Source organism: Bos javanicus, chromosome 10, assembly GCF_032452875.1.
Source record: "Bos javanicus breed banteng chromosome 10, ARS-OSU_banteng_1.0, whole genome shotgun sequence".
Classification (NCBI taxonomy): Eukaryota; Metazoa; Chordata; class Mammalia; order Artiodactyla; family Bovidae; genus Bos; species Bos javanicus.
Window position 1 is genome coordinate 101207074 of NC_083877.1, and position 25478 is coordinate 101232551.

The 25478-nt window shown below is 46.4% G+C and overlaps 1 protein-coding gene across 7 annotated transcripts in view; it reads left to right on the forward strand.

Moving 5' to 3' along the window:
* Nucleotides 1-25478, forward strand: part of TDP1 (tyrosyl-DNA phosphodiesterase 1) — a 73011-nt gene that overhangs the window by 6911 nt on the left and 40622 nt on the right. For all 7 annotated transcript variants that reach the window (XM_061429671.1, XM_061429673.1, XM_061429675.1 and 4 more), the window contains exons 3-11: nt 1166-1209; nt 2393-2448; nt 5984-6080; nt 9447-9481; nt 14992-15084; nt 20014-20181; nt 20625-20703; nt 23284-23466; nt 24097-24145. In XM_061429671.1, the coding sequence (XP_061285655.1) occupies nt 1166-1209; nt 2393-2448; nt 5984-6080; nt 9447-9481; nt 14992-15084; nt 20014-20181; nt 20625-20703; nt 23284-23466; nt 24097-24145 (804 nt within the window). The remainder of the gene's footprint in view (nt 1-1165; nt 1210-2392; nt 2449-5983; nt 6081-9446; nt 9482-14991; nt 15085-20013; nt 20182-20624; nt 20704-23283; nt 23467-24096; nt 24146-25478) is intronic.

Consider the following 25478-nt stretch of genomic DNA (forward strand, 5'->3'; position numbering starts at 1 on the left):
ATAGATTTCAGTGTCATATTGAGAGAGATTGAAACAGGAAATAGAGAGATATGCAAGGCTTTGCTATATGTAATAAACTGATAACACTAGCTGTTAGCACCAAGATACGAAGGAAGGGGAGGTAACGTTTATGATAGGAGCTTTTATGTGGGTTATGTAGGTGATCTCCTTTAATTCTCATAGCAGCCTTGTGAGTAGATGGTAACAGCTCTCCTCCTTGAATCCGTGACCGATCTGCAGAGAACTTGAATAAACCCGCCCAAGGTCACAGGAATATGGTTGAACTGGGATTTGAATGCAGGCATTCTGGCATCACGGCTTCCCTTGTGGCTCAGCTGGTGAAGAATCCGCCTGCAAAGTGGGAGACCGGGGTGCTATCCCTGGGTTGGGAATATTCCCTGGAGAAGGATGGGTGCTACCCACCCCAGTATTCTGGCCTGGAGAATTCCATGGACTATCGTCCATAGGGTTGCAAAGAGTTGGACACAACTGAGTGACTTGCACTTTCATTCTGGCATGAAGTGCATACTCCTAAGGTATCCCACACCAGCAAATGCCATAATTGTAGGCTATTTAGATCTCAAGGAGGAGGAACTTCAGATAATTCAGAAAGGTAGAAAGAGGGGCTGCAGTGGGAGGAAATGGGGAAACAACATACCGTGATTTCTTTTTGATTGTTCAACTCTCCCTTAAAGACAGGACCTTCCAGAGCTTCCCTTCCCTGGTAGTGTAGTAGTTAAGACACTCTGCTTCCACTGCAGGGGGCATGGGTTCAGTCCCTGGTCAGGGAACTAAGATTCCACAAGTCACATGCAGCCCAAAAATAGAAGAAAAAAAATTTTTTTAATTAACAAGATTTGGAAAAAGGAAGGATGTGTATCATTCTCATTCTCATTGACAGTTTCCAAAACTGACTAGTCATCCAGTTCTAAAGTTGTAGATCTTGATTTTCCCCATTATGTTCAGTTAAATAATAGTGATACATAATAAATACTATCAGCCCAGGGAAATTTTCTGGAACATTAAAGTCTAGCCTCATAGGAACTCTTCAGCGCACCATTTTCTAAGCCAAATTCTGCCCGTCAGTGACTGTTTAATAAGTCAGTTGTGATCATTATTAGGTAATTTTTATCAAAAATATGAATTTGATGTTTTGTCTCCTCAGATATTTTATCTCCTCTCTTTGGGACACTTGTTTCTTCAGCTCAGGTGAGTTTCCAGTTTGGTCTTTGGGTGGGAGGGGGACACAGAAACCACTTTTGAGGAAAATGAGCAGTGGGATCTGTGGGTCAGTCCCGTGCAGGGTCCCCAAGATGGCACCTACCTAGAGGCCAGCACCCAGCACCACGGTTGTGGGATCCATCAGCCTGGAATGTGGATGCACACTCACTGGGGCTTCTGACTCTTATTTCCTGACTGGCCAGGAAATCATCCTGGAAATTCCACCGCGGGGAACGTCTCTCTGGCACACTGATAATCTCACGGGACTCTGATGCCGCTCCTTGGGAGGTGTGGGTAGAGAGGTGAGGGCCACATCAAGTTTGATTTGAGTTAGAGAAATAAATGAGAAATTCCCTACACCCTCCACAGAGAAGCGAGGAAAAGTTACGGATGCATGTTTCATTGCTCCTGTCTGACAGGCCTGGTCCCTTTGTGTTGATAAAGCACCTTAAGGTGCCAGGCTCTCCAGCAGATAGAGCAAGGTATTGTCCCTAAAGAAGGCAGAGCTTCCTGTGTGCTTCACATTCTCCTTGGCAGCAGAAATCCTGGTCTCTAGATGGAACATGGGGTGAATTTGTGTGTGTTCTCCCAGCTAGAATGTGTCATTATGTTCAGGAGAGGGGCCAGGGATTACCCAGGCATGGGGAGGACACCCACAGGTAAGTCTGGTCCAGAACTTGTAGTCTGATGTATGTCGTAAGCCTGTAGTGAATGTCCAATTCCAGGCACCTGTTTACAAACCTAACTCAATAGATTGCACACGTTGCAACTGACAGATTCCCCTTCTCCCGGGGATCTTCTCAGCCCAGGGTCTCTGGCATTGCAGGCAGATTCTTTACCGTCTGAGCCACTAGGGAAGCCCCTTCATTACTGTATGGAAAAACCCAAAGTAACTTTTTGACCAACCAAATACAAATGCTGCCACAGTGCAGAGATAATTTTCTGTTTTCTCAGGCACTGCCTCACTGACTCAGAACCTTTAAGCCATGTATTCCCCTCGGGATGTATTTTAGGTTTGTAAGTATTGCAGCATAATGGTCCAGGTTTAGAAATAACACTGTGTGTAGTTCATGATTAGTTTAGAGTCTCTTTCATTTCAGTAACTAGACACTTCTCCTTATGAACTGCTTTTCTAAATTGCCCATGATGTCTTTTCTTTCCTTCCATCTAGTTTAACTACTGCTTTGACGTGGACTGGCTCATAAGACAGTATCCACCAGAGTTCAGGTGAGTTGTGCAAAATGATGGATGATATCAAAACTCTAATTAATGGAGCTTGAAAACACAAGATCTGTGTTTCTCAGGTACCTGCTGTCCATCTTTGAATATTTCTTTTGAAACTATTGAAATCTTTATAACATTATTATAATGGGAAAGCAGCTTTTTTTTTTTTTTTTATCATCTATTCTAAACTAATCACAAGCCTTCTTAATACAGATTTTAGCATGTCCCTCTGTTCTGTCCAGAAGTAGGGTAGGACAAATTTCAACCTGAATAAAAGAATTTTAGGTCCAATGCTCATAGGAAGGAAAAGGTCATTGCCACCTGCGTTCTTGACCCGTAAGCCTGCACTTCACCTAGCACTTTGATGCTGGATTGTTTTTTTGTTTTTTTTGTTTGAGTCTCTCTTGTTTCACAGGTGATTCTTTCTGGAGCTCAGAAGTTAATGCAGGAGTCGTAGGGCCTTCCATGACGCAGATATGGAGGTAATGTTAGGCAGTGCAGACCAAATCAAGATCCCATTGCATGGTGACATGCCCCCTGTCCCATTTCCAGTGCATCCACTTGGCAGAATCCCGTAGCAGCAAGTAAAGTGGAGGGATACACATGCAGAAAAATGGTCGTCAGGATCCTCAAAGTCCATGCTGCATTGAGAACGTCAGACTGCGAACTTTCATTGTTAATTGTGTGTGTGTGTGTGTGTGTGTGTGTGTGTCTCAGTCGTGTCCGACTCTTTGTGACCCCATGGGCTGTAGCCCACCAGTCTCCTCTGTCCATGCAATTCTCCAGGCAAGAACAGTGGAGTGGGTTAGCATGCCCTTCTGCAGGGTATCCCGACCCAGGGATTGAACCTTGGTCTCCTGCATTGCATACAGATTCTTTACTATCTGAGCCACCAGGGAGGATCTATAGACAGAATGCTGTTGAAATTTCCCAAGCAGCTTTGACACTCAAACCTGTAACATTTAAGATTAGTTGTAGCTGCATGTAACGGAAAAACGAAAATAAGTGATTTAAACCAGGGCTTCCCAGGTGGCTCAGTGGTAAAGGATCCATCTGCAGTGCAGGAGACTTGGGTTCAATCCTTGATCAGGAAGATACCCTGGGGAAGGAAATGGGTACCTACTCCAGTATTCTTGCCTGGAAAATTCCATGGACAGAGGAACCTGGCAGGCTGCAGTCCATGGGGTCGCAAAGAGTTGGACACAACCGAGCACGCATGCCCACAAATCTGAGAGAGAATTTCCCCAGCCTGCTCAAAGGACTGGATGACGCCTGTTCACATTAGGGAGGGTGATCTGCTTTACTGAGCCACCAGTTCAAATGCTGATCGTATCCAGAAATGCCCTTGCAGACACACCCAGAAATCATGTTTATCTGGGCACTCTTGGCCCCGTGAAGTTGACACAAAATTAACCATCATGCAGCCTTTTTGTGATAGTTTTTAGAACACTAGTAAATTTGAAGTGAGGCTTCCCTGGTGGTTCAGTGAAAGAATCTGCCTGCCAATGCAGGGGAGGCCAGTTCAATCCCTGGGTGAGGAAGATCCCCTGGAAGAGGAAATGGCATCCCACTCCAGTATTCTTGCCTGGAGAATCCCATGGACAGAGGAGCCTGGCGGGCTACAGTCCATAGGGTCACAAAGAGTCAGACTCAACTGAGCACACACAAGCCAACTTGAAGTAATTAATGAAGACTACCATTTCTGTCAGTAATGTTTAATCTTTTTTTAAAAAAACAACCTGATCTGATAACACAGTTTCTGGACGGTAGATGCATGATTATCTATTACATTATTCTCTGTACTCTTTTTCTGGTTACAAAACAGAAAATTTGTTCCAGATAGAAAGTACCTGAGAAGGTGTGTCTCTTTGTTTTCCTGAACATACTAGCATGAGGCTGTTGGGGTTAGGGTTAGTCCCGGATGAGTGTTTGCTGTCACGTTTCTGTTTAGTTGAGCGTGATCCCTTCATGTGTGACAGAGCATCATTCTGCACGTGACTGATGACCGTGGAAGTTGTTCATCTTATTTGATTGCTTGTTGGAGAAAAATCCAATTTTTGTTTTGTTGGGCGAGCTTTTAAAAATATATTGACTTCTAAGGATTATGTCACTTCGAATTAACCAGAGTAGATCATGGTTCTCTTAAAGGCCTTGTTAATCTATTACTGCAGAATTTTTTTTTCAAACTTTAAACTTCTTATTTTGTATTGGTGTATGCTAAGTCGCTTCAGTCGTGTCCGACTCTGTGCGACCCCATAGATGGCAGCCCACCAGGCTCCCCTGTCCCTGGGATTCTCCAGGCAAGAACACTGGAGTGGGTTGCCATTTCCTTCTCCAGTGCATGAAAGTGAAGTTGCTCAGTCATGTCCGGCCCTCAGCGACCCCATGGACTGCAGCCTTCCAGGCTCCTCCATCCATGGGATTTTCCAGGCAAGAGTACTGGAGTGGGGTGCCATTGCCTTCTCCGGCATATAGCCAACTAATAATGTGGTAGTTTCAGGTGAACAGTGAAGGGACTCAGCCAGACATATACATGTGTCCATTCTCCCCCAGACCAGCGTCCCTTCCAGGCTGACCCATAACATTGCTGTACAATTGGTCCTTGTTATCCATGTTGAATATAGCAGTGTGTACATGACCTTGCCAAACTCCTGAACTATCCCTTCCCCGCCTCAGGCAACCATAAGTTCCTTTTCTAAGTCTGCAAGTCTCTTTCTGTTTTGTAAGTAAGTTCATTTGTATCATTTCTTTTAGATTCCACATTTAAGGGCTGTCACACTATATCTCTCCTTCTCTGACTCTCTTCACTCAGTATGAATCTCTCTAGGTCCATCCATGTGCTGCCAATGACATGATTTCATTCCTTTTTATGGCTGAGTAGTATTCCATCGTGTATATGTACCACATCTTCTTTATCCATTCCTCTACCAATGAACATTTGGGTTGTTTCCATCTCTTGGCTATCACAAACAGTACTCCTGCAGAATATTTTTATATTGTCCTTTTGAATTGAAAAACAGGGCATTTCTGGCGCACACTGGGCTCGTTTCACTGAAATATAACTCCTAGTGAATCTGCGTGCATGGACCCGGGCCCTTGCACTCTTGTATCCTGGGCGTGTGGTGCAGGCCTCACTCACAGTAGGTGTTTAATGAAGGGATGGCTAGTGAGGAAGTGACCTATTGTTTGGTCCAAAACAAGGGAAAGAAAAGAGCATCAGGCTCCACAGCACTAAGTGTGATCTCTGAATCTAATAACAGAGCTGATGATGCGTCCTTTTGGACCAAAGAAGATAATTGCTCAAGGACCTAGGGTAGTCCCAGCCCCCCTGGGTCACTGCAGAGATTCAGGATCAGGCCACGGGGCCCCCTAATGAAGCTAACCACTTAGCAAAGGTTAACTGGTCACTTGCCCTGTGCTGGCCCTGTACTCCGTCACCACACAGGCCGGACACACGTGTCGGTGGTCAGCGTTTCTTCACTGGCACCAGACCAGCTTCATGAATGAGGGGTTTCAAATACCTGTGATCTCCTTTCAGGAAGAAACCAGTCCTGCTTGTGCATGGCGACAAACGGGAAGCAAAGGCTCACCTCCTTGCCGAGGCGAAGCCTTACGGGAACGTTACCCTCTGCCAGGTAAGCTGCTTATTGCCATTCAAGGTCACGCTTAGGCTGAGAGCTGGAAGGAAACTGTACGTTCAGTGTGTCCACCCTCCTCATGCAGGAATCCTCTCTCCAGCATCACCAACAGACGTCTGTCCAGCCTTGGCTTAAATGCTTCCTGAGGTTGCCTGTCCTATTCCTGGGTAACCTTCATGGTTGAAAGCTTTTTCTCTATGTTGACCCAGTTTCTCTGTAATTAGTCAGGGTCTCCAGAGAAACAGAACCAGTAAGGTTATACGTGTGTGTGTTTGAATTTGTAGAGACATTGACTTTAGAAGAGCTGGCTCACGTGATTGTGTGGGCTGGCAAGTCCAGCATCGGCCGGGTAAGCTGGACACCTTGAGAAGCGTTGATGTTACGGTTTGGGTCCAAAGACCGACTAGAGACTGATTCCCTCTTCCTTGTGAGAACCAGTCTTTTAATTTTTTTTTCTCTTAACAACTTCAACTGACTGACTAAGGCTCACATTCTGGAGGGTAATCTCCTTTCCTTACAGTTCACTGATTTAAATGTTGTTGTTCAGTCACTAAGTTGTGTCTGACTTTTCATAACCCATGGACTGTAGCATGCCAAGCTCCTCTGTCTTCCACTGTGTCCTGGAGTTTGCTCAGATTCATTGATTCAAATGTTAATCTCCTAAAAAAAAAAAAAAAAAATGCCTTCACACACCATGTCAGCAGGCATCTGGGCACTGTGGCCTGGCCGCAGTGACGCGCCCTCCCTCCCTGCCTCCCGCCTGGTCCTCGCTCTCCCCTCTGGGGTCACACAGCCCCGTTGGTGTCGGTGGTTCTCGTGTTTGAAGTCATCTATCTCGTCTTCCCGGTTTTCTCATCCAGGTTCCAGCGTTTGCTTTCTTCACTGCACCTGGCGCATCAAGGGTCCCCTTCTTTCCCCAAGTTGCCAGTCCGCTGGTTGACATCTGTTTTGTCCATGGCCCTCTGGAAGCGGAGGGTTCCACGGGGAGCAGGTTCTCTGGAGTCAGTTCAGTGGCAGTTTCTGTGAGGGCAGCTTCACACTGGTAGTTTTTAGTGTGACCACCTACCTAACTTACATTTAGCTGCCATTGACATTTTACCCACAGCCCTTAGATCCTTTTTAAAGACTTTTTTTTTTACTGTGGACCATTTTTGAAGTCTTTATTGAATTTGTTACAATATCGCTTCTGTTGTTTATGTTCTGTTTTTGTAGGCAGCGAAGCTTGATGAGATCTTAGCTCTCCAAACAGGGATCAGACCCACACCCCCTGCGTCGGAAGGCAGAGTCTTAAGCACTGGGCCACCTGGGATGTCCTGCCGTTGGTTCTTTTTCACAAGAATCACTTAATACTGGAGAGACTTAGATTGAAACCCAACCTTAGAAAACTACCTTGCGAGTTGCACAGTGCATGTGATTCAGGTCCCACGAGGGGCAGTCACTGGTCTCACAGCAGGCTTGGTTTGCTGGGACCAGAGCAGAGCGGAGGCAGAGAGAAGGCTGTCGCCCGGCTTTCCTGTCGTCGTCATTGTTCAGTCGCTCAGGCGTGTCCAGCTCTTTGCCGCCCCGTGGACTGCAGCACGCCAGGCTTCCCTGACCTTCACTACCTCCGAGTTAGCTCAGACCTGATGCCATCCAACCATCTCGTCCTCTGTCACCCTCTTCTCCTCCTGACCTCAATTTTTCCCATTTTTTCTATATCCCTGTAATTTTGTCCTGATACTTTCCAGTCAGTACATGGAAATACAGTGTGACCGATGAGTGCGTCTTGGAGTTTCCTTCAGGCTCATTGTTTTAGACTCATGTCTGAAAGGGTCTTTTTGTATGTGGCATTTGGTGTAAGAAGCAGGGGTAGCAAGGAATTAAGAAATGTTGATGATCTCCTTCCTCTGGTGGTTCTGAAGTGGCTGGTGAATGTGCACCTTTTCCTGTTTGAGCAGGTGGGTCAGTCCATTCCTGAGCAGCTTGATGAATGAATCTTTCATGGCCCTTTTCTCTCCTGGCCAATAGCTTAGTGCAATTGACTCAGGATTTCTGCCCTTGGAGTACAGACAGAGACAAGGGTAAATTACATAGAACCTGATTCTTTTTATTTTCCATTTACTTTCTAATGTCCATTTTCTTCCATTCATACAAGATTAAAGACTCCCAGCTCCCAAGGGTTTTATCATTCTTCAGTTCAGTTCAGTTGCTCAGTCGTGTCCGACTCTTCGCGACCCCATGAATCACAGCACACCAGGCCTCCCTGTCCATCACCAACTCCCGGAGTTCACTCAGACTCACGTCCATTGAGTCAGTGATGCCATCCAGCCATCTCATCCTCTGTCGTCCCCTTCTCCTCCAGCCCCCAATCTTTCCCAGCATCAGGGTCTTTTCAAATCAGCTCTTCACATCAGGTGGCCAAAGTTCTGGAGTTTCAGCTTCAACATCAGTCCTTCCAATGAACACCTAGGACGGATCTCCTTTAGGATGGACTGGTTGGATCTGCAAAGCATCAGTCATTCTTCAGCTGTAGAATATTAACTGTGTGTGTATGTGTATTATTTTAAAGATAAAAACAGTGAGAAATCTCAATCTGATCAATTTTAAACCTATCTCACAACATTTTTCCTGTGATTTAACTCACTGTACTTTGTGTAGTTGGAGTTTTAAATCATTCCATCTCTAACCATCCTGTTTAGGCTCGCCTGCTGCACAAGATCCTCCTTTGATTAGCAGTTGCCTAAATTTTTTTGACATCTCTAACTTTTTCATCTTGAGGCATATTCTGCTTAATTAAGGTCTTGCTATACCAGATGTTAGATAAAATGTTTTACTCCCTCACCTACCCCCCAGTTTGTTTGTAAAATTATCATTTTGTAACATGAAAATGGATATAACATATTATCTTTACTTTCAACACTTGCTATGTTAAAAATACAAGAAAACTTTTGTTTTAGCATCATAATGTCTCCATATCACCACCACTTTTAATGTTTCTTTAAAATATGCTTGGAAAACTTATTGGATGTACTTGTATGAGCCAAATGTCTAATTATAAAACTTTGCATATAATCTCACTTGTTTTTACCAGTTTTCCGACAACTAAAGAAATTCGGCTTCTCGCTTCTAATTACTGTAATTACAAATGCAGTATGTATTGAATCATTCTGGGTAACTTAAAAAAAAAAAGTTTTTAAATAAGCCTCACTGGATGCTGGTATTGTAAAGGCTGTCTTGGTGATCAAGGGCTTGCTCACTAGATGGCAGTAAAAACTTAAAAAAAAAATTGACCTGAATCTTTTCTAATTTTGTTTTAAATAAATACAGGTATTGTTGAGGTTTTTTTGTTTGTTTTTAATGACTTGACCTCTTTTTTTATCCTAGGCAAAGTTGGATATTGCATTTGGAACACACCACACGTAAGCAATTTTTATGAAGTGGGGGGGGGGATTTGAGTTTAAAAGATTGAATGATGCTCTTCAGAAATCAGTCTTAAAAGGGACTCACATGTGACGATTTTGTTGCGGGGAAAGCTGTAAGTTAGGAAGTAGAGGACATGGAGTTTTTCCTAACAGTCTTAAGAACAAGTACCAGGAAATCAAAGTGTGGATCTGTGGGCCTGGACCGGACCCGACAGTCTGAATCTCTGACGTGGTTTCCACTCTCTGCTCAGGACTTTCATTACAGCCCCCGGGGGCACAGGCAGGGATGGGTTGTGGTCCGTGGTCGTGAGTGACTGCAGACGTGGCCGTCACATGCCTCAAGATTCCACTGGTTTAAAGAAAACCTTGTGATTTTTGTAAGATTCTAAGTTTCAGCAAATAGAATATTGTTAGGTCAGCTCTGTGCTGTGAATAAAAGAAAAACAATTTTGCAAGAAGTTGTCAGCCTAAGAGACTGGTACCTGTCCCTGCTTTTAAGACATCTCAGAAAATTCTCTCAGGGCGTTGTCGGAGACAGTGCAGGCCATAGGCAGGAGAAGCTTCTCTTCCTGCGTGACACATACCAGCTTGAGCCCCGTTTTAGTTGCGTCTTAAAACTTTTATGGAGCTCTTTTACATAATTGGTTCTCTAGCTGAGAAAAGAGTAAGACACGGTTGCCTTCATTTCAGTGTTTTTGTAAATCAAATTTATCTGAAGTATGTCTCTCTTCTGAGGGTGACGGCCTCGTCTTGCTTCTGCACCAGCAGTGGAAACAGGTCGTCTGCTGCTCCAGGCTTGTCCCTTTAGCACCTGTTCCTCCTGTTCCTAAGGCAACCAGGAAGCGCGTAGGTGGAAGTGTTCGCCCGAGTCTTGCAGTGACCGCTGTTTTCCTGATATTATGCCAAAAACGAGGACATGTGCTCATCATTTGCTTTGTGAGCTTAAAGCTGTATTTTGCGTCTGTTTTCAGAAAGGAGCCAGAGCAGAAAGCCGCGAGCCACTTTGTGAAAGGACGCCTGTCCAGCCCACACCTTCTGGGTTTAGACGCTCTTGTGTAAACGTTGCCACATTTACCGACCGCGCCTGATTGGTAGCTTTAGTGTTAGGGAGGGGTTGAGGGTTGTTGGGAGTGATCTCAAGCACCTGTGTCGCTGGGGAATCAATCGTTCTTTACATGGCGTAGAGCTCACAGAAGGGTAATTTCAGCCCAGGATACAAACAGCGCTGAATAGACTGGACAGGCGTCTTAGGCTCCTGCCACTTCTCCACAGGGGACGCTGGTGGGCGGCAGCAGTCAGCTGTCCTGGGTCGACATTCTGCCCGGGAAGGGTCCCACCGGATGGACCCTTGTCCCCCACCCTTAGCTGGAATTCAGCCTAAATACCTTCCTGATTTGGAAATGCACTCAGCAGGCCCTGTCAGTCTTGTGGGTCCCAGTTCGCTGGCCTGCAGTGCTGGGCTCCTGCGTGGGACACACGTTCCAAGCCAGCAGTCAGCTTTTCTCGGGCACATTCATGCTGCACACTTAACTGTGTTACAGGTAGCCTTGGGAGAGCCTGGGGCCCAGAGGGACGGAGTGCTGGGCTGGCCTGGCTCTGACACAGCAACAACGAGGCAGTGGGCTCTCCTTTTCTTTTTTTTCCAAAAAATTGCTTGGTCCTTTGTCTTCATTTTATAGATTAAAGCCCCCAAGTCAATAGGCAGTCGTCCTCCAGTTAGTGTTGGAGACAGGACTAGAACTGTTTATTTTTACTTGGGTTCTTGGTTTACTTTGTTTTTTAAAGTTTTTTATTTTATCTTTTTTTAGTTAAAAAAAATTTTTTTATTTTTGGCCCTGTGGCGTGTAGGACCTGTGTCCCCTGTAGTGGAAGTGCAGTCTTAAACACTGGACCGCCAGGGGATTCCCTTAATTTACTTGTGTTGCTTCCTCACTGGCAAAATTAAGTCTGCTTCCCTTGGCCCGTCCCCCTGGCCACACACACACACACACACTTTGCAAGTTCCATCCCCCCAGTCACACTCACACACCCCCCATCCCAGAGACGCACACTTTGAAAGTCCATTCCTCCTTTCCCGCCACCGCAGGCATTTTGCGGATTAAGCCCAGGAGGGCTCCTCATTCAGAGTGGCAAGTGCCTGGGAAGAGACAGCGGCAGAGCTCTCCCTCACCGGTAGTATGCGCACTTTACACCTTAAAGTGCCGGTACCTGATAGGAGATTGAGCTCATGTCTTGAAATTACTTCCACTTGCTCATTTTAAAATGTGCTAAAAGTTATTCATTAAATATCTAGTATGCTCTTGAAGCCCAGCTCGGGGGATATAGAGCGTTTTGAGACGGGCTGACTTTTGTCCTCAGAGCTCTCAGTCTTTGGGTGAGAGAGGCAGACAAACGTGAACTAGGAACGGCGGGAGGCCTTCCAGCTCCTGGTAATGTCTGGGGGACCCCCCAGCAGAGTGGGGCTGCTGCGGTGACTCCGCGGGGTCTCTGGGGTCACACGGCCTTACCCACACCTGTGTTGTGGAGGATCTGGAAGTGACCAGACACAGCCGCATCCTCCAGGAGCTCATGGTCCTCTTGGCGACAGTGAACGCACTCCATCTGTGTTTCCCAGATGCCCTGCCATCCAGAACCTACCTCGTAGGGCTTTAGAATGCCGAGGCTTTCTGGTGGCCCCCAGAGCTGGGAGCGAAGGCACCTCCCAGGCCCCCGAGAATCCACAGCGGGGAGAAGCATCAGATATGCCCTGTAGCAGGGCGCAGAGCCCAGGGTGGGCCTCCCGCCCCACTGGGCTGTAGGAAGGCCTCCTCCTTCCCCTTGGGATGCACTCCCCTCTCTCACTTGGGCTGCCTGGACCCAGCCTCACCTGCCCGTGCCCAGAAACGGGAAGTAGCTGCTGCCCGCCCCCCACTGGGGAAGCCGTGCCCAAGGAACGCTGCGTGCAAGACGTGTGATCCCAGTACCCGCTGCTTCTGGTTCACGTGGGACCCGGGATGGTGCTCGTGGCCTCGCCCAGCCACGGCGTCTGCACTTGCATTATGAAGTGGGAATGGCAGTGCCTCCTCTGGATTAGGTGGGGCTTAGCGTGCTAGCATTAGGTGCCTGGCACATAAATTGCTGTTGTTCAATCAATAAGTTGTGTTCAACTGTTTGTAACCCCATGGACTGCATCATGCCAGGCCCCTCTGTCCTCCACTGTCTTCTGGAGTTTGCTCAAATTCATGTCTGTTGAGTCGGTGATGCCATCCAACCTTCTCATCCTCTGTCATCCCCTTCTCCCACCTTCAATCTTTGCCAGCATCAGGGTTTTTTCCAATGAGTCAGTTCTTTGCAACAGGTGACCAAAGTATTGGAGCTTCAACTTCAACATCAGTCCTTCCAATGAACACTCAGGACTAATTTCCTTTAGGATTGACTGGTTTGATCTCCTTGCAGTCCAAGGGACTCTCAAGAGTCTTCTCGAACACCACAGTTCAAAAGCATCAATTCTTAGGTGCTCAGCCTTCTTTATGGTCCAACTCTCACATTCATACATGACCACTGGAAAAACCATAGCTTTGACTAGGTGGACCTTTGTTGGCAAAGTGATGTCTCTGCTTTTTAATATGTCTAGGTTTGTCATAGTTTTCCTTCCAAGGAGCAAGCGTCTTTTAATAAATGCTCCATAGATATTAGCTTGCTTTCCCCTGTTAGGGAACAGCTTCAAATGTGAGAAACATCGCTTTTGCTCCCTACACAGCTTACTAGATAATATGCAGGTCAGCATTCCTCCAGGGAGACCTCATTTTGTGTTTTTATCCGTTTTTAACTCTGACCTTCTTGGGACACGCCACTTGGTCTATGAAAAGATGGGTCCCCTTAGAGCAGTTCTCGGTGCAGTTTAATAGGATTCACTGACATCAGTGTGTGGATTTCCCTATAAATGATGCCTTGGCTAATGGAAATATTTGTAAAACTTACATCATGAATTTATAACTGGCTTACTGTTAATTACAACTAGCTACTAATTTGGCGACTGTGTATGTAAATTTGTTGAGGTTTCAGGGAGCACATCTCATAAGTGGGAAGCAGATTGTCTCAACAGCTGTCTTTCTCCAGCTTTGCATTAATTTACTGTTTGCCAGCTTAAATTCTTTTTTTTTTTGACAAGAGCTAAATCTTATTCTCTGTTTTATCTGCTTTTGTATGTTTTTAATGCTAACTCCATTCTATCTGAATAGTATTCGGGTTGTTGGTTTTCGAGTGGTTCGTTTTTTTTTCCCCAGGTGTAAACTGACTTCCATCAGTAAACATTAAGTAGCATTTTGGCCTCAGTGGAAATAAAGCAGAGTTATTGCCTTGAGTAAATCTCTAGCTGGGTGTGGGGGAGAGAATTTAGGTTCCTGAAATAATTAGAAAACCATCGAGAGGCCAAGAATTATCTCCTAACAGATGATGAAGTAAAGCAGGGCGTTGAAGCATAGAGGGAACACACACACGGAACGCTTTAAGTTAAGCAAAACACGTGTTGCATTTCATTATCACAGCAGCCCTGTAAAGTGAACGGATGATCGATCCTTCATGTTGCAAGTGAGGAACTGAGGCTGAGGGACACAGAGTGACGTGTGGGGTCAGACGGCCTCCAAGTGATGAGCAGAGGTGCCTAGGTCTTCCAGCCTCAGATGGGAACCTCCTATCTGTGTGCTCTTCCCCCTCCCCTCACTGGAATTCAACTAAGAGAAATATTCTGATGAGTGGGGAATCTGAAAGGAATGAATCTCAAGAGCTGATTTGAGTCGAGGGATAAAAGGCAAGACTCACCTCCAGCCCAGGTTCAGGCTGGTGACGAGTCTGGTGTCTGGAGTGTGAGGAGAGATAAGTGGTTACTTGTTCTCACTCCCCTCTGCTGTAGCAGGGGCCCCAATAAAGCCTTGCCTGAAGGAAAAAAAGATCAGTCTCTTGAAAATGAAGCATCTTTCAAACTTAAACTGCAGCCCAGAGTGGGAAGTGTATTTATTTCAGCCTGCTGCACACATCCACACCGAAAGTGCTGAAACCAGAGTCTCATGAGCCAGCTCTTACCTGCACGCAATGTTCTCTTGAGTTTCTGGTTTGCTGTGTTGCAGTCTTTTGTTCGGTTTTAACGCTAGGTAGCCACAGCGCAGCACAAGGGAGTGACCAGACCCTGGAAACACTGAGTGAGCAGGTTGCTCTTGTCCCTCATAGTGACGGGCGATGCGGAGTCGATGATAAGGGCCAGACTGGAGCGGGAGGGGTTTTCAGTGCCAGGACTGGCCACATGGGCGGGATGGAGCAAAGGTTCGTTTCAGTCATCCAGCACTCCGAGCGTTTTGGAAGGTGGCTTTCTGCCTGTCACTCGAGCAGACGTTGAGAATGTCTGGAAGAAACGGAGACTATAAACTTTGCAGTCTGGGTGATGTGAGAGTTCTCTTACCTGTTGCGTTTGTGCCGGAAAGGTGTTTCGAGAGTACTCTTAACGCTGCTTGTTCCTTTTTCTGTTTTTAAAGGAAAATGATGCTTCTGCTGTATGAGGAAGGCCTCCGGGTCGTCATACACACGTCCAACCTCATCCGCGAGGACTGGCACCAGAAAACACAGGGGTTTGTAGGGCTCTGTTTGTTTCATGGTGGGAGGGAGAAAACCAGAATTACGGCCTAGAAAAGAGATGGTGCAAAAAGTGATGCTGCCTCCCTTGTGGTAACTGATGCTAACCATTTAGCCCATGATCGTCCACACGTGTCTATTTATACCTGTAAATGTTGTTGTTCGGTTGCTAAGTAACGTCCGACTCTTTGTGACTCCGTGGACTGCAGCACACCAGGCCCCCCGTCCTTCACTATCTTCCTGAGTTTGCTCAGACTCGTGTCCGTTGAGTTGATGATGCCATCCAACGATCTCATCCGCCGTTGCCCCTTCTCTTCCCGTCCTCAGTCTTTCCCAGCATCAGGGTCTTTACAGTAAGTTGGCTCTTCGCATCAGATGGCCAAAGTATTGGAGTTTCAGCTCCAGCATAAGTCCTTCCACTAACATTCAGGGTTGATTTCTTTTAGGATGGACTAGTTGGTTCTCCTTGCAGTCCAAGGGACTTCTCAAGAGTCTTCTCCAACACCACAGTTCAAAAGCATCAGTTCTTTGTGCTCATCCTTCTTTATGGTCACATCCATACCTGACTGCTGGAAAAACCATAGCTTTGACTGTATGGACCTTTGTTGGCAAAGTGATGTCTCTGCTTTTTAATATGCTGTCTAGGCTTGTCTTAGCTTTTCTCCAGAGAGCGTCTTTTAATTTCACGGCTGCAGTCACTGTTCACAGTGATTTTGGAGCCCAAGAAAATAAAGTCTGTCACTGCTTCCATTTTTTCCTGTAAACATACCAATACATAAAATTTATATGCTGTAGTTTTTTTCCTGTTTTTTACAAAAATGGAGTCATCCATATATTCTCTTGCCGAGTAGGTCTAAGGATCTGAGGCAGGAAGAGGATTAAAAAATGGAAGGGCCAAACGTATTATTTCCCAATAAGAGCCTCCTGATAACTTTCTTGGCCCTCACTCACCCCCACACCCACCTGTACCTGAGCATTCCCCCTAGACATCAAAGGAAAACTCAGGGGTTGGTTGTATGCTAAAAATACCTCTTTATGGAGAAGGAAACGGCAACCCACTCCAGTATTCTTGCCTGGAAAAGTCCATGGACAGAGGAGCCTGGCGGGCTGCAGTCCATGGGCACATGTGACTGAGCACGTGTGCATGAGGGTAGAGGGAGGTGGGTTGGTAGCAATAAACTGATAGAACTAAAAAAATATATATATATCCCTTTACCTCCAATCAGTTTGGTTTCCCGTAAAACATTCTAAACTGCTGTCTTTTCAGAGCCTGTAATATGATCATAAATCTCTGAAAGGATTGAATGCAAAGGTTTTTCATGCTGTTTTTTAAGTTACTAACCCTTGTCCGTGGTGCGTGTTCACTAGATCTAGTTTTCGATCTCTTGGGGAAGGTAGGGTGCATCCTTAGGCATTTAGGGACTTGTTCGAGTTGCATCTCACCCTCATTCTCCTTCCCAGGAAGCCCTCCTTACAGCCAGCCTTGGTCTCCGTTCCCTTGATTGCAGAAGCCGTTCTGCATGTCTCTGCCTGCCGGTGTTAGAAGAAGCACCCTTTTGGGGTTCACGCATTTTCCCCTTCATCACCCAGCCTGGGCTAGAGCACTCATGCAGGGCTCTCACTGACCCTGCGTTGCACCCTGAATTGAGCCGAGACAGTGAGCCTCCCAGCTGCCGTCCTCTGGACCTGCTGAGCCTGGGTGGGCTGCCCAGCCCCAGTCGCCTCTGCTATCACACAGCCCTTCTGAATGTGAAAGGCAGTCTTTTCTCACGCCAGGGGTCTCTTGTCCCTCTTCACTCTTGTTTCCCCACCAGAGCGGGCGTGCAAGCCCCTGTCGCCCTGCCTGGCGCTTTTCCTACAGACACGCTCCCGCTTCCCGTTCAAGCTGCACTTGCAAACCGCCCTGTGCTGATGGGGGTGGGGCGGACGGTCCCTAAGAGCCTTGGCTGCTGGGCTCCTGATCACTGAGCTTCCGGGTGACAAGGTCTGCTGCTGCCCTCAAGCTTCTAAGCTGCCAGTTGAGCTTCAGGACCGTGACTCATCTGTAGCCCCATCTAAAAAGGAAATGAGATTGACATAACTCGTCCTTAGAGGAACAATAACGAAAAGGATTTGTCAGGTTGACTCTGAGTCTCCTGTGGCTCAAAGAATCCCACCCACGGCTCTCGGCTTCTTCTGGAGTGTAGAGGCAGCCCTGCTTCCTTAGGCGTCTTTGACTTGGCTGCTGTGGGGAAGGGATTAAAGGTAAAGGGCTTAGGTGTTCATTTTTTTCCTTTATTTAAAAACACTTAATTTTTTAAAAATGTATTGACTAGGTGTAGCTTCACATGGTTCAAAACTCAAAGTACAAGTGGTATAAAATCTCCTTCCAACTTCCCTCTGCTGGCCCCCTAGGAAAGGGGGTACTGTTAGTCTACATTCTACTCTGATACTTTACAGTTTCATGTCGTGGGTTATAATTTTATTCGAATATTTTAAAAAGTTATTTTGTATAATCTTATTTCATAGTCTGCCTATCATGGGCCTGTGGATTCTTTCCTCTCCTAAAGGTATTCCATCCGTCCTTTTCACCTGCTTCTTGATCCACCTGTTCATGTCTTAATTTTAAAATTATGTGGCCCGAGGTTTCTTTATTTTGTCAAATGGTAAAGACGTCTCACATCTCGATGTCCTGGTTGGAAAGTCGTCGTCTGTCATGTTCCTCCTCCAGGACCGTTCTTGTGAGTGACCCTCTGATCCAGGAAGAGCCCCCCTCATCCTGCAGCCCCGAGTTGCTGTGGGGAGGAGAGACTGCCCCCATCCATCCCTCCCAACACGGCCACGGTACACGCAGGAGCCGAGGGAGGTGCAGAGGGGCCACCAAGTTTGCCCAGGGTGACACGGCCAGGTAGCTGCGGATCCCGGTGCAGAACCTGGGCTCCTCTCCTGGTCTCACGCGTTACCCATTGTGCAAGGTGTTGACTTTAAAAAATGCACACCGTGAGAGCTGTGAGTCAAGTTTTATTTGGGGCAGAATGAGGACTATAGTCTAGGAGACGCATTTCAGATAGCTCGTCAGAAGCTGCTCCAGAGGCAGGGGGAAGTCAGTATACGTGTGCTTTTGGTGAATATGTGCATGCTGTCAGCACATTTTTAGCAGAAGGTTTATGCTAGTTTCATGAAGGATACTGCTACTCGTGAGAAGCAGGTGTCACCGTGAAGGATTTTAGTGCTTTTCTAGGTTCAAGGAGATATAAGAATTAGGCTCTTAAAATCGGCTCCTGAAAATATCTGACTCTCGGAAGGCCTGTTCTGCCAGTTTTCCGTCCCCAGCACATGGTGTCTCGTTTTTGCTCTCCACCCTGACCTTCTTTCAGGGACGTTGAAAGACGGCTGCACATGATTTAATGCTTGTAGATGTAGAGGGCAGGTGCCAATCTGTGGTTGACGAGGGGTCTCCTTGATGTGGGGAAGGAAGGTGTGACAGGCCAGCCTGCTGGGAATGCATTCAGAGCTCAGGAGACGCCCAGCCAGGACTCTCGAGGTTCTGACGGCCTGCCTCTCGGTCTCCTTTGAGGGCCACCAGCGAGAGAGGAACGGGCAGTTTCTGTTATGGTTTCCTGGGCAGGACTGTGGCGGGAGGAGCCAGAGCAGGGGAGACCGGCAGACACAGCTCCTGCCTGCTGAGGCTGCTTTCTGTTGGGCCCTGTTCATTACCTCGTGGGCATCTTTTTGAGATAGGACTGCTGACCTGGTTTTGCAGCTGAAGGAGCTGCACAAGAGCTTTGAAGCCATATTTCTCTGTAATCTATGAGGGGCCAGTTCACAGAAGGACTGGGTTTAGATGTGGTCGTTTGCCACTCGTGGGTAGGACATAGAGGTTTTAGCAAAGTACACTGGCAAAGAATCGATGAAGTTAGAGATGTCATTAAAGTGTTTTTACCAATTTATTTGAAAGCCTGAGGTTAGTGTTAATGTAGTATAACTAAACGTAGACTATACCTCATTCCAGACACCAGATATGGGATGAGTTTGTTTATTGAAAACATATTTGCACATACATTTTTTTCTTAATAGGATAACTTTTATTTTCCACTTGGCTAAAGAACTGCATTGACATACTTTTGGGCAGAAACTTGCTGGGGTTACCACTATGTGGAGTTGCTATAAGCAGTTAGGAGTAAAACTGTTGTCATCAAGTCTTTGAAAGCAGTGTAGTGACTTACCTGGTGGTCTGGTGGCTGTAACTCCACATTCCCAATGCAGGGGGCCCGATTCCTGGTCAGGAAACTAGATCCCACATGCTGCAACTGGGAGTTCGCATGCCACAACTAAAAATCCCACGTGTTGCAACTAAGACCCAGCGTGGCCAAATAAATATTGGGGAAAAAAAAGCAGTGTAGAGCTGAGAAGGTAAGAGAGCGAATAAGCAGGGTGAGTGGGTGAATGGGGGAGCGTGGAGGGGTCGAGTTGGGAGAGGCAGGCAGAGGCCAGGCCTTCCTGGGTCTAAAATTCATGGTAAGCATTTCGAAACTAATTCTGGGTATGCTGAGAACCACTGGAGTGGTGCAGCCAGCTTTGCTCTATGTTTCATAAGGGTGACCCTGGGCATCCCGGGTGGTGCTAGTGGTAAAGATGCAGGACACCTAAGAAACACGGGTTCAATCCCTGGCTTGGAAAATCCCCTGGAGAAGGGCATGCAGATCCACTGCAGCATTCTTGCCTGGAGAACCCCATGGACAGAGGAGTCTGGCGGGCTACAGTCCACAGGGTCACAGAGTCGGAAATGACTAAAGTGACTTAGCACTCACACACACAAGGGTGGCCTTACCAGCAGGTGGAGAGGTAGTGAGAATTCACCTCCTAGAGTGAGTGCCTGATTAGAGACAGCACTGTGATCAGCTCTGCTCCTGATGGTCCAAGGTGGTTCTCTTTTTCCATTCCAGAATATGGTTGAGCCCCTTGTACCCCAGAATCGTCCACGGGACCCACGGATCTGGAGAATCGGCCACAAACTTCAAAGCTGACCTCATCAGCTACCTGGCAGCTTATAATGCCGCCCCTCTCAAGGAGTGGATAGACACCATCCAGGAGCACGACCTCTCAGAAACAAAGTAGGGTAAACGTGGCCTCGTAGCAGCTCGGGGAGCACCCCGAGGACCACACGAGATGTGGGGCGCAGGGGCCTGGCGGGTGCTGGAGGGACGCTGGACTGTCCTTCAGGGACACATGTCCTTCAGAGACATGGGAGAGCGGGGCCCGTCCCTCTCGGCACCTTCTGGCCCTCAGGTGCTGGGGTGGAGGCGCGGGGCTCTCCCCACTCACCTGAGTCCCCACTGGAGTGCCTGCTCTAAAAGTCACCGAGTTCTTTGACTTCCACCCTGTGGGGGTCGCACAGGGTGCTTGAAAGTTATTTAAGTGTCAGTTAACTCCTCGGAGGAGGCATCTCAAGAAAGTGGGCTGGCTCTCGGAACATTTCCTGCTTACTCTCGGGGTTTGTGTGTGCTGAGGTCCACACGTCACCATGTTCTCTGACGTGTATTTTGTATCATTGCAGTGTTTACCTTATTGCCTCAACCCCGGGACGCTTTCAAGGAAATCAGAAAGATAATTGGGGACATTTCAGGCTTAGGAAGGTAATAAAATTTTTACTATTTAAAAAAATTTTATTGTATGTTCACTCCTATTTCATTTATAATTGGTCTGTTTTGAAAGCAGCTTTATAATATCTCTAGCACAACTCTAGGCAAGCATTAGGCACTTGAAATTGATTATCTAATTATAGTTTCCATTAATTACTTGCATTTTAACATTTTGCCTCGTTTATAGGTGCAGAGTTAGAGCTAAATGGCAAAAGCATAGGGACGATTTTTAGTTTTTTAATTTCTTGTAATAAAGATTATTAGAGACTTTGTATTTATACAAGTAGTTTTTGCTCAGCACGTGAAGGATTTTTTAATTTAACGTCAAGGATTTTTCACACAGATTCATCAAAGAACAGAAAACAGTGTTGAGCAAAGACCACAACGGAGCTGTGATGTGTTTTGTTTGCTAAACCAACGCCCTAGAAGTTGTAATTATGAGAATGGCATTTGCTGCTGGTATGAAAATAAGCCAAGAAAGGTCTTTAACAAAATAAAGCAAGCAGCAGGTTAAAGCTTCAAGTTTCCTCTCTCTCTCTAGGAGTCAGTTTACCTTAGTAAATTCCCAACACGATTTCTTAAAAGCCCCTCTTTTTCCATAGACTATTGATGCTGTGTGAGAATTCCCCTTGGCTGATGACAGTTTTTAATTTCCTGTTTTTAACAGAGACCACAGCTGAAAGCAGGCAGGGTCTCAACACCACCATCCTTCTGTCTTGAACTCAGGAGTAGGGGAGTCCCATAGGCTGGATAGTTCAAGTCGCTCAGTCGTGTCTGACTCTTTACAACCCCATAGTCTATACAGTCCATGGAATTCTCCAGGCCAGAATACTGGAGTGAGTAGCCTTTCCCTTCTCCAGGGATCTTCCCAACCCAGGGATCCAACCCAGGTCTCCCGCATTGCAGGCGGATTCTTTACCAGCTGAGCCACAAGGGAAGCCCAAGAATACTGGAGTGGGTAGCCTATCCCTTCTCCAGCAGATCTTCCTGACCCAGGAATTGAACCTGGGTCTCCCGCATTGCTGGTGGATTCTTTACCAACTGAGCCACCAGGGAAGCCCACATGCTGGATAAGTGCACAGCTTTGTGAGTTGATACCCACAGCAGGGGCCAAATCCTGACCCGGTTACAAGCCGTGTGACTTTGACTTGCTCCCACCCTCTTGGCATCTGTAAAACGGGCATAATGACAGTACTTCCCTCACAGAATCATGTAGAGATTGAATGAGGAAAGGAGGGGTGATTGTTCAGTCAGCACTTGTGGGGTTTAGCTTGTGGACTGGTGGTTCAGAAAGGCCAGGTGATCACACATACTTGTGCAGGATGCCTGTCTTACTGAAGCGGAGTAGCCTCTTATCTGAGTTTGCAACCCCTTTGCACAGTCAGGAGCTTGTGTTGCATCACAGCTGTCTTCCAGTAAAGACGGGGCGTGATCAGAAGTCTGCCCCGCTGGTGGGGAAGAGAAGCCCAGGACTTGGGCCACGGTCCGGTGGCTGATCAAGGGCTGAACCCAGAATAGTAGCCGAGTCTTGTGATTGTCGGCTCAGTCCTGCTTCCTACCCCATGCTGCACCCAGGGTGGAAGTTGAGAACTGTTTGTGCTCTGTGGGGAAGTGTGTTTATAAGTATTAATTCCTACTCAGTGGTAAGGAGAATTAACGCATATCACCCTGAACAATGCATCTGTCAGATTATGAGCTCCACTGGAACAGGAACTGTGGCTTATTTTTATTGCTGTCTCCAGCCTCTAGGAAGGCGCTCGGCACAGATTTAAAGAGAGAAAATTCTCACGTGTTTTCTGACTTGTTTCTGCAGCTTTGCATAAATATCAAACAAAGCAGGAAATGCAGGTCAGTCTTACCCAGGGCTTAAGGTGGTGTGTATCCATATTTAAATATATTCTCTTTCATTTATAGAGCATCACAGCTGCCCAGAGCCCAAGCCTTTTTCAAATGATAAGAGTCAAAATATAGTTTGACCTTCTAGGTTTTATTTCAGTGTATTAAACCTTTGGAATTTCGAGGCAGAAGGCTAATCTCATATGGCAGGTTGCTAGTTTGTCTGACATTGCTACTAAAATGGGTCATTTTTTTTAAATATGTTTAAGTACAAATCAAAGAATTTTGGAAGAGAAATACTTTTGTCAACTTACTCCATTAATATTTTCGGTATTTAAAAACATTTCCCAAAGGATTAACATGTATACACTACTATATATAAAACGGATAACTAATAGGGACCCTACTGTATAGCACAGGGAGCTCTAGTCAGTGCTCTAGTGACCTCTGTGGGGAAAAGAATCTAAAAAAGAGTGGATGTGTGTGTAACTCACCCCCTCTGCAGCGCACCTGACGCTAACACAGCATGGCATAGCAGCTGTACACCAGCAAAAGTTTAAAAACAAAACTTTTCCCAAAGAAGAAAAGCTGTACGTGGGCATGAAACTGAGCATTAACCATTTTCAGCATTTCCTTGTGAAGTCGGCGATCCGAGGACAGAAAACCGTGTTCTGAGCTGTCACGGCTTTTCTCTCCACGTGGTCGGACTGAGTAGCTTTCGTTTTTGTTCTCTCACAGCTTCTAAAAGAGCACGCCTCACCCATGCCGAAAGCAGAGTCTTGGCCGGTCATAGGTCAGTTCTCCAGCATTGGCTCCATGGGGGCAGACGAATCAAAATGGTTGTGTTCTGAGTTTAAAGAGAGCCTGGTGACCCTGGGCAAGGAGAGCAGGACCCTAGGAAGTGCTGCTCCTCTCCATCTGGTGAGTGCCCTCCTCCCTGAGGTCACTGTTCTCAGCCTCTGGTCCAGGAGAAGAGTCAGGTCTGTCCTCCTTCCACAGAAAGGGGTTTCGTTCCGTGGGTGGGGGATGGAAGACGCTGAATGCAGCGCGGTGGCTCTGCCGTTTGTGAGCAAGTTTCCTAATAGCGTCTGCTGCCGGGGCCACTGGTTTCGTCCAAGCTCTGGCTCAGCCACAGACTAGCCTGCAGATTCCCCATTCTTTCCTTTAGGTGGTCAAGCCAAGGCAAAAATTTTTGATAAAGCATTGCCAGCAGAATTACAGGCATTATTAATTATTTAGAGACATTTGAAGTAAGAATTAATTTTACATTCAGTTAAGTTTTTCTCTTGGTGTTTCAGAGGAGAAAATACTCATTGAAATGTAATTTTCTTTCATTGACTATAAATGCTTTCTGTAGTTTAATGACTAGAAGTTCCACAGTTTTCAATAAGATGGGAACTTTTTAAAATTTAAAGCACGTTTTCTAAGTCTTGAAGTATTATTTCTAATAGAGATTTTCATCTTGGTAAAAACTAAACTTCTTTCCTTTTAACACACATAGATAGTTTCTTGAACATTGTACATTCTAAGTGTTGTTGTTTTTATTTTTAGATCTATCCTTCAGTGGAAAATGTGCGCACCAGCTTAGAAGGATATCCAGGTAATTGTTGGGAAGACTGTCCCGATTGTGTTTTTGTGTGTACATTTCACAAATACCCTGGTAAACTTTTTAAAACAAGTGATAAGAATGCCTTCCTCCTTGAGGTCAGAAAGGTATTGATGAGAAATTTGGAGATTATTCTCTCTTAACTGGATGAGGATCTTTAAAGTAGGTAATATTGGGTGGTGCTGTGTTCTAAAGATGATGCCACGCAGCTGAGCAATTTGGGTGCTGTTTAACCCTCACAGTAGCCCTGAGTGTTGGGTACTTTTACGAGAAAGAGTGTTCTCCCCTCTGCCACCAGTGGTTGTCCGGATAAGACATCCAGATAAAACCAGCTTCCGCCACAGCCCCACGCTGTGCCTTTTTCTAACGCCTCTCCCCCCACGTACCCCCGGCTTAAAGTACTATGTGGTTCTTCCAGATTTGACTCCCCGATACAGGTCACATTGAGGGTCTGGAACAGAGGCCTAATACTGAGATGAAATCTTTGGTGTGATATAATTTAGTTGATATAGCTAGTCTCTCAAGGGCTTCATCTGTAAACTCCAGGACTGTTTTGTAGACACCTTTCAGTCTTGTCCTCTAGTTCCCTTATGTCAGTGCTGGGCACTTGTTTGGAATTCAACAACCCCCAGGTAGTGTATTCAGACAGTATTAACCAAAATCCCGAACAGGGTATACGTGTGTGCTAAGTCGCTTCAGTTATGTCTGACTCTTTGTGACCCCATGAACTGTAGCCCACCAGGCTCCTTTGTCCGTGGGATTCTCCAGGCAAGGATACTGGCTTCTAATTGTGTTTCCACTTGGAACTGTATCTTTATTCTCTCTGTGGGACTATGGCGTTTAGGATTCATTTTTTAAAACGTAATGGTTTACTGAACATTTTATTTTAGTGATCCTTGGTTTTTGCATTTGTAAGAATCTGTGTAGCTAGGACAGAGTCTCTTTGGCAATATCAATGTAAAAGTGAAGGAGGCAGGACAACCAGGCTTTCATCCCAGTCTCCCCTCTCCCAAGCGTCCTGGTCTTGGGCCCAAAAAAAGACGCAGGAGCCCTCGTCTCGCAAAGTGTGTCTCAGGGTGTCCCACCTGCGCGAGGGCAGCAGGCTGGGCCAGGGCTCATCTCTGGTCTCTCCTGACATTTCCAATCTGTGCTGTTACAGATGTTAACGTACCACCACCACCCCTCCAATGGTTAAATACCGTCTTCTATTGCAATAGTTAACATTTACTATTTGATGTGCACCCTAAGAAGGAAATGGCAGCCCCATCCAGTATTCTTGCCTGAAGAATCCCATGGACAGAAGAGCCTGGTGGGCTACGAGTTGCCT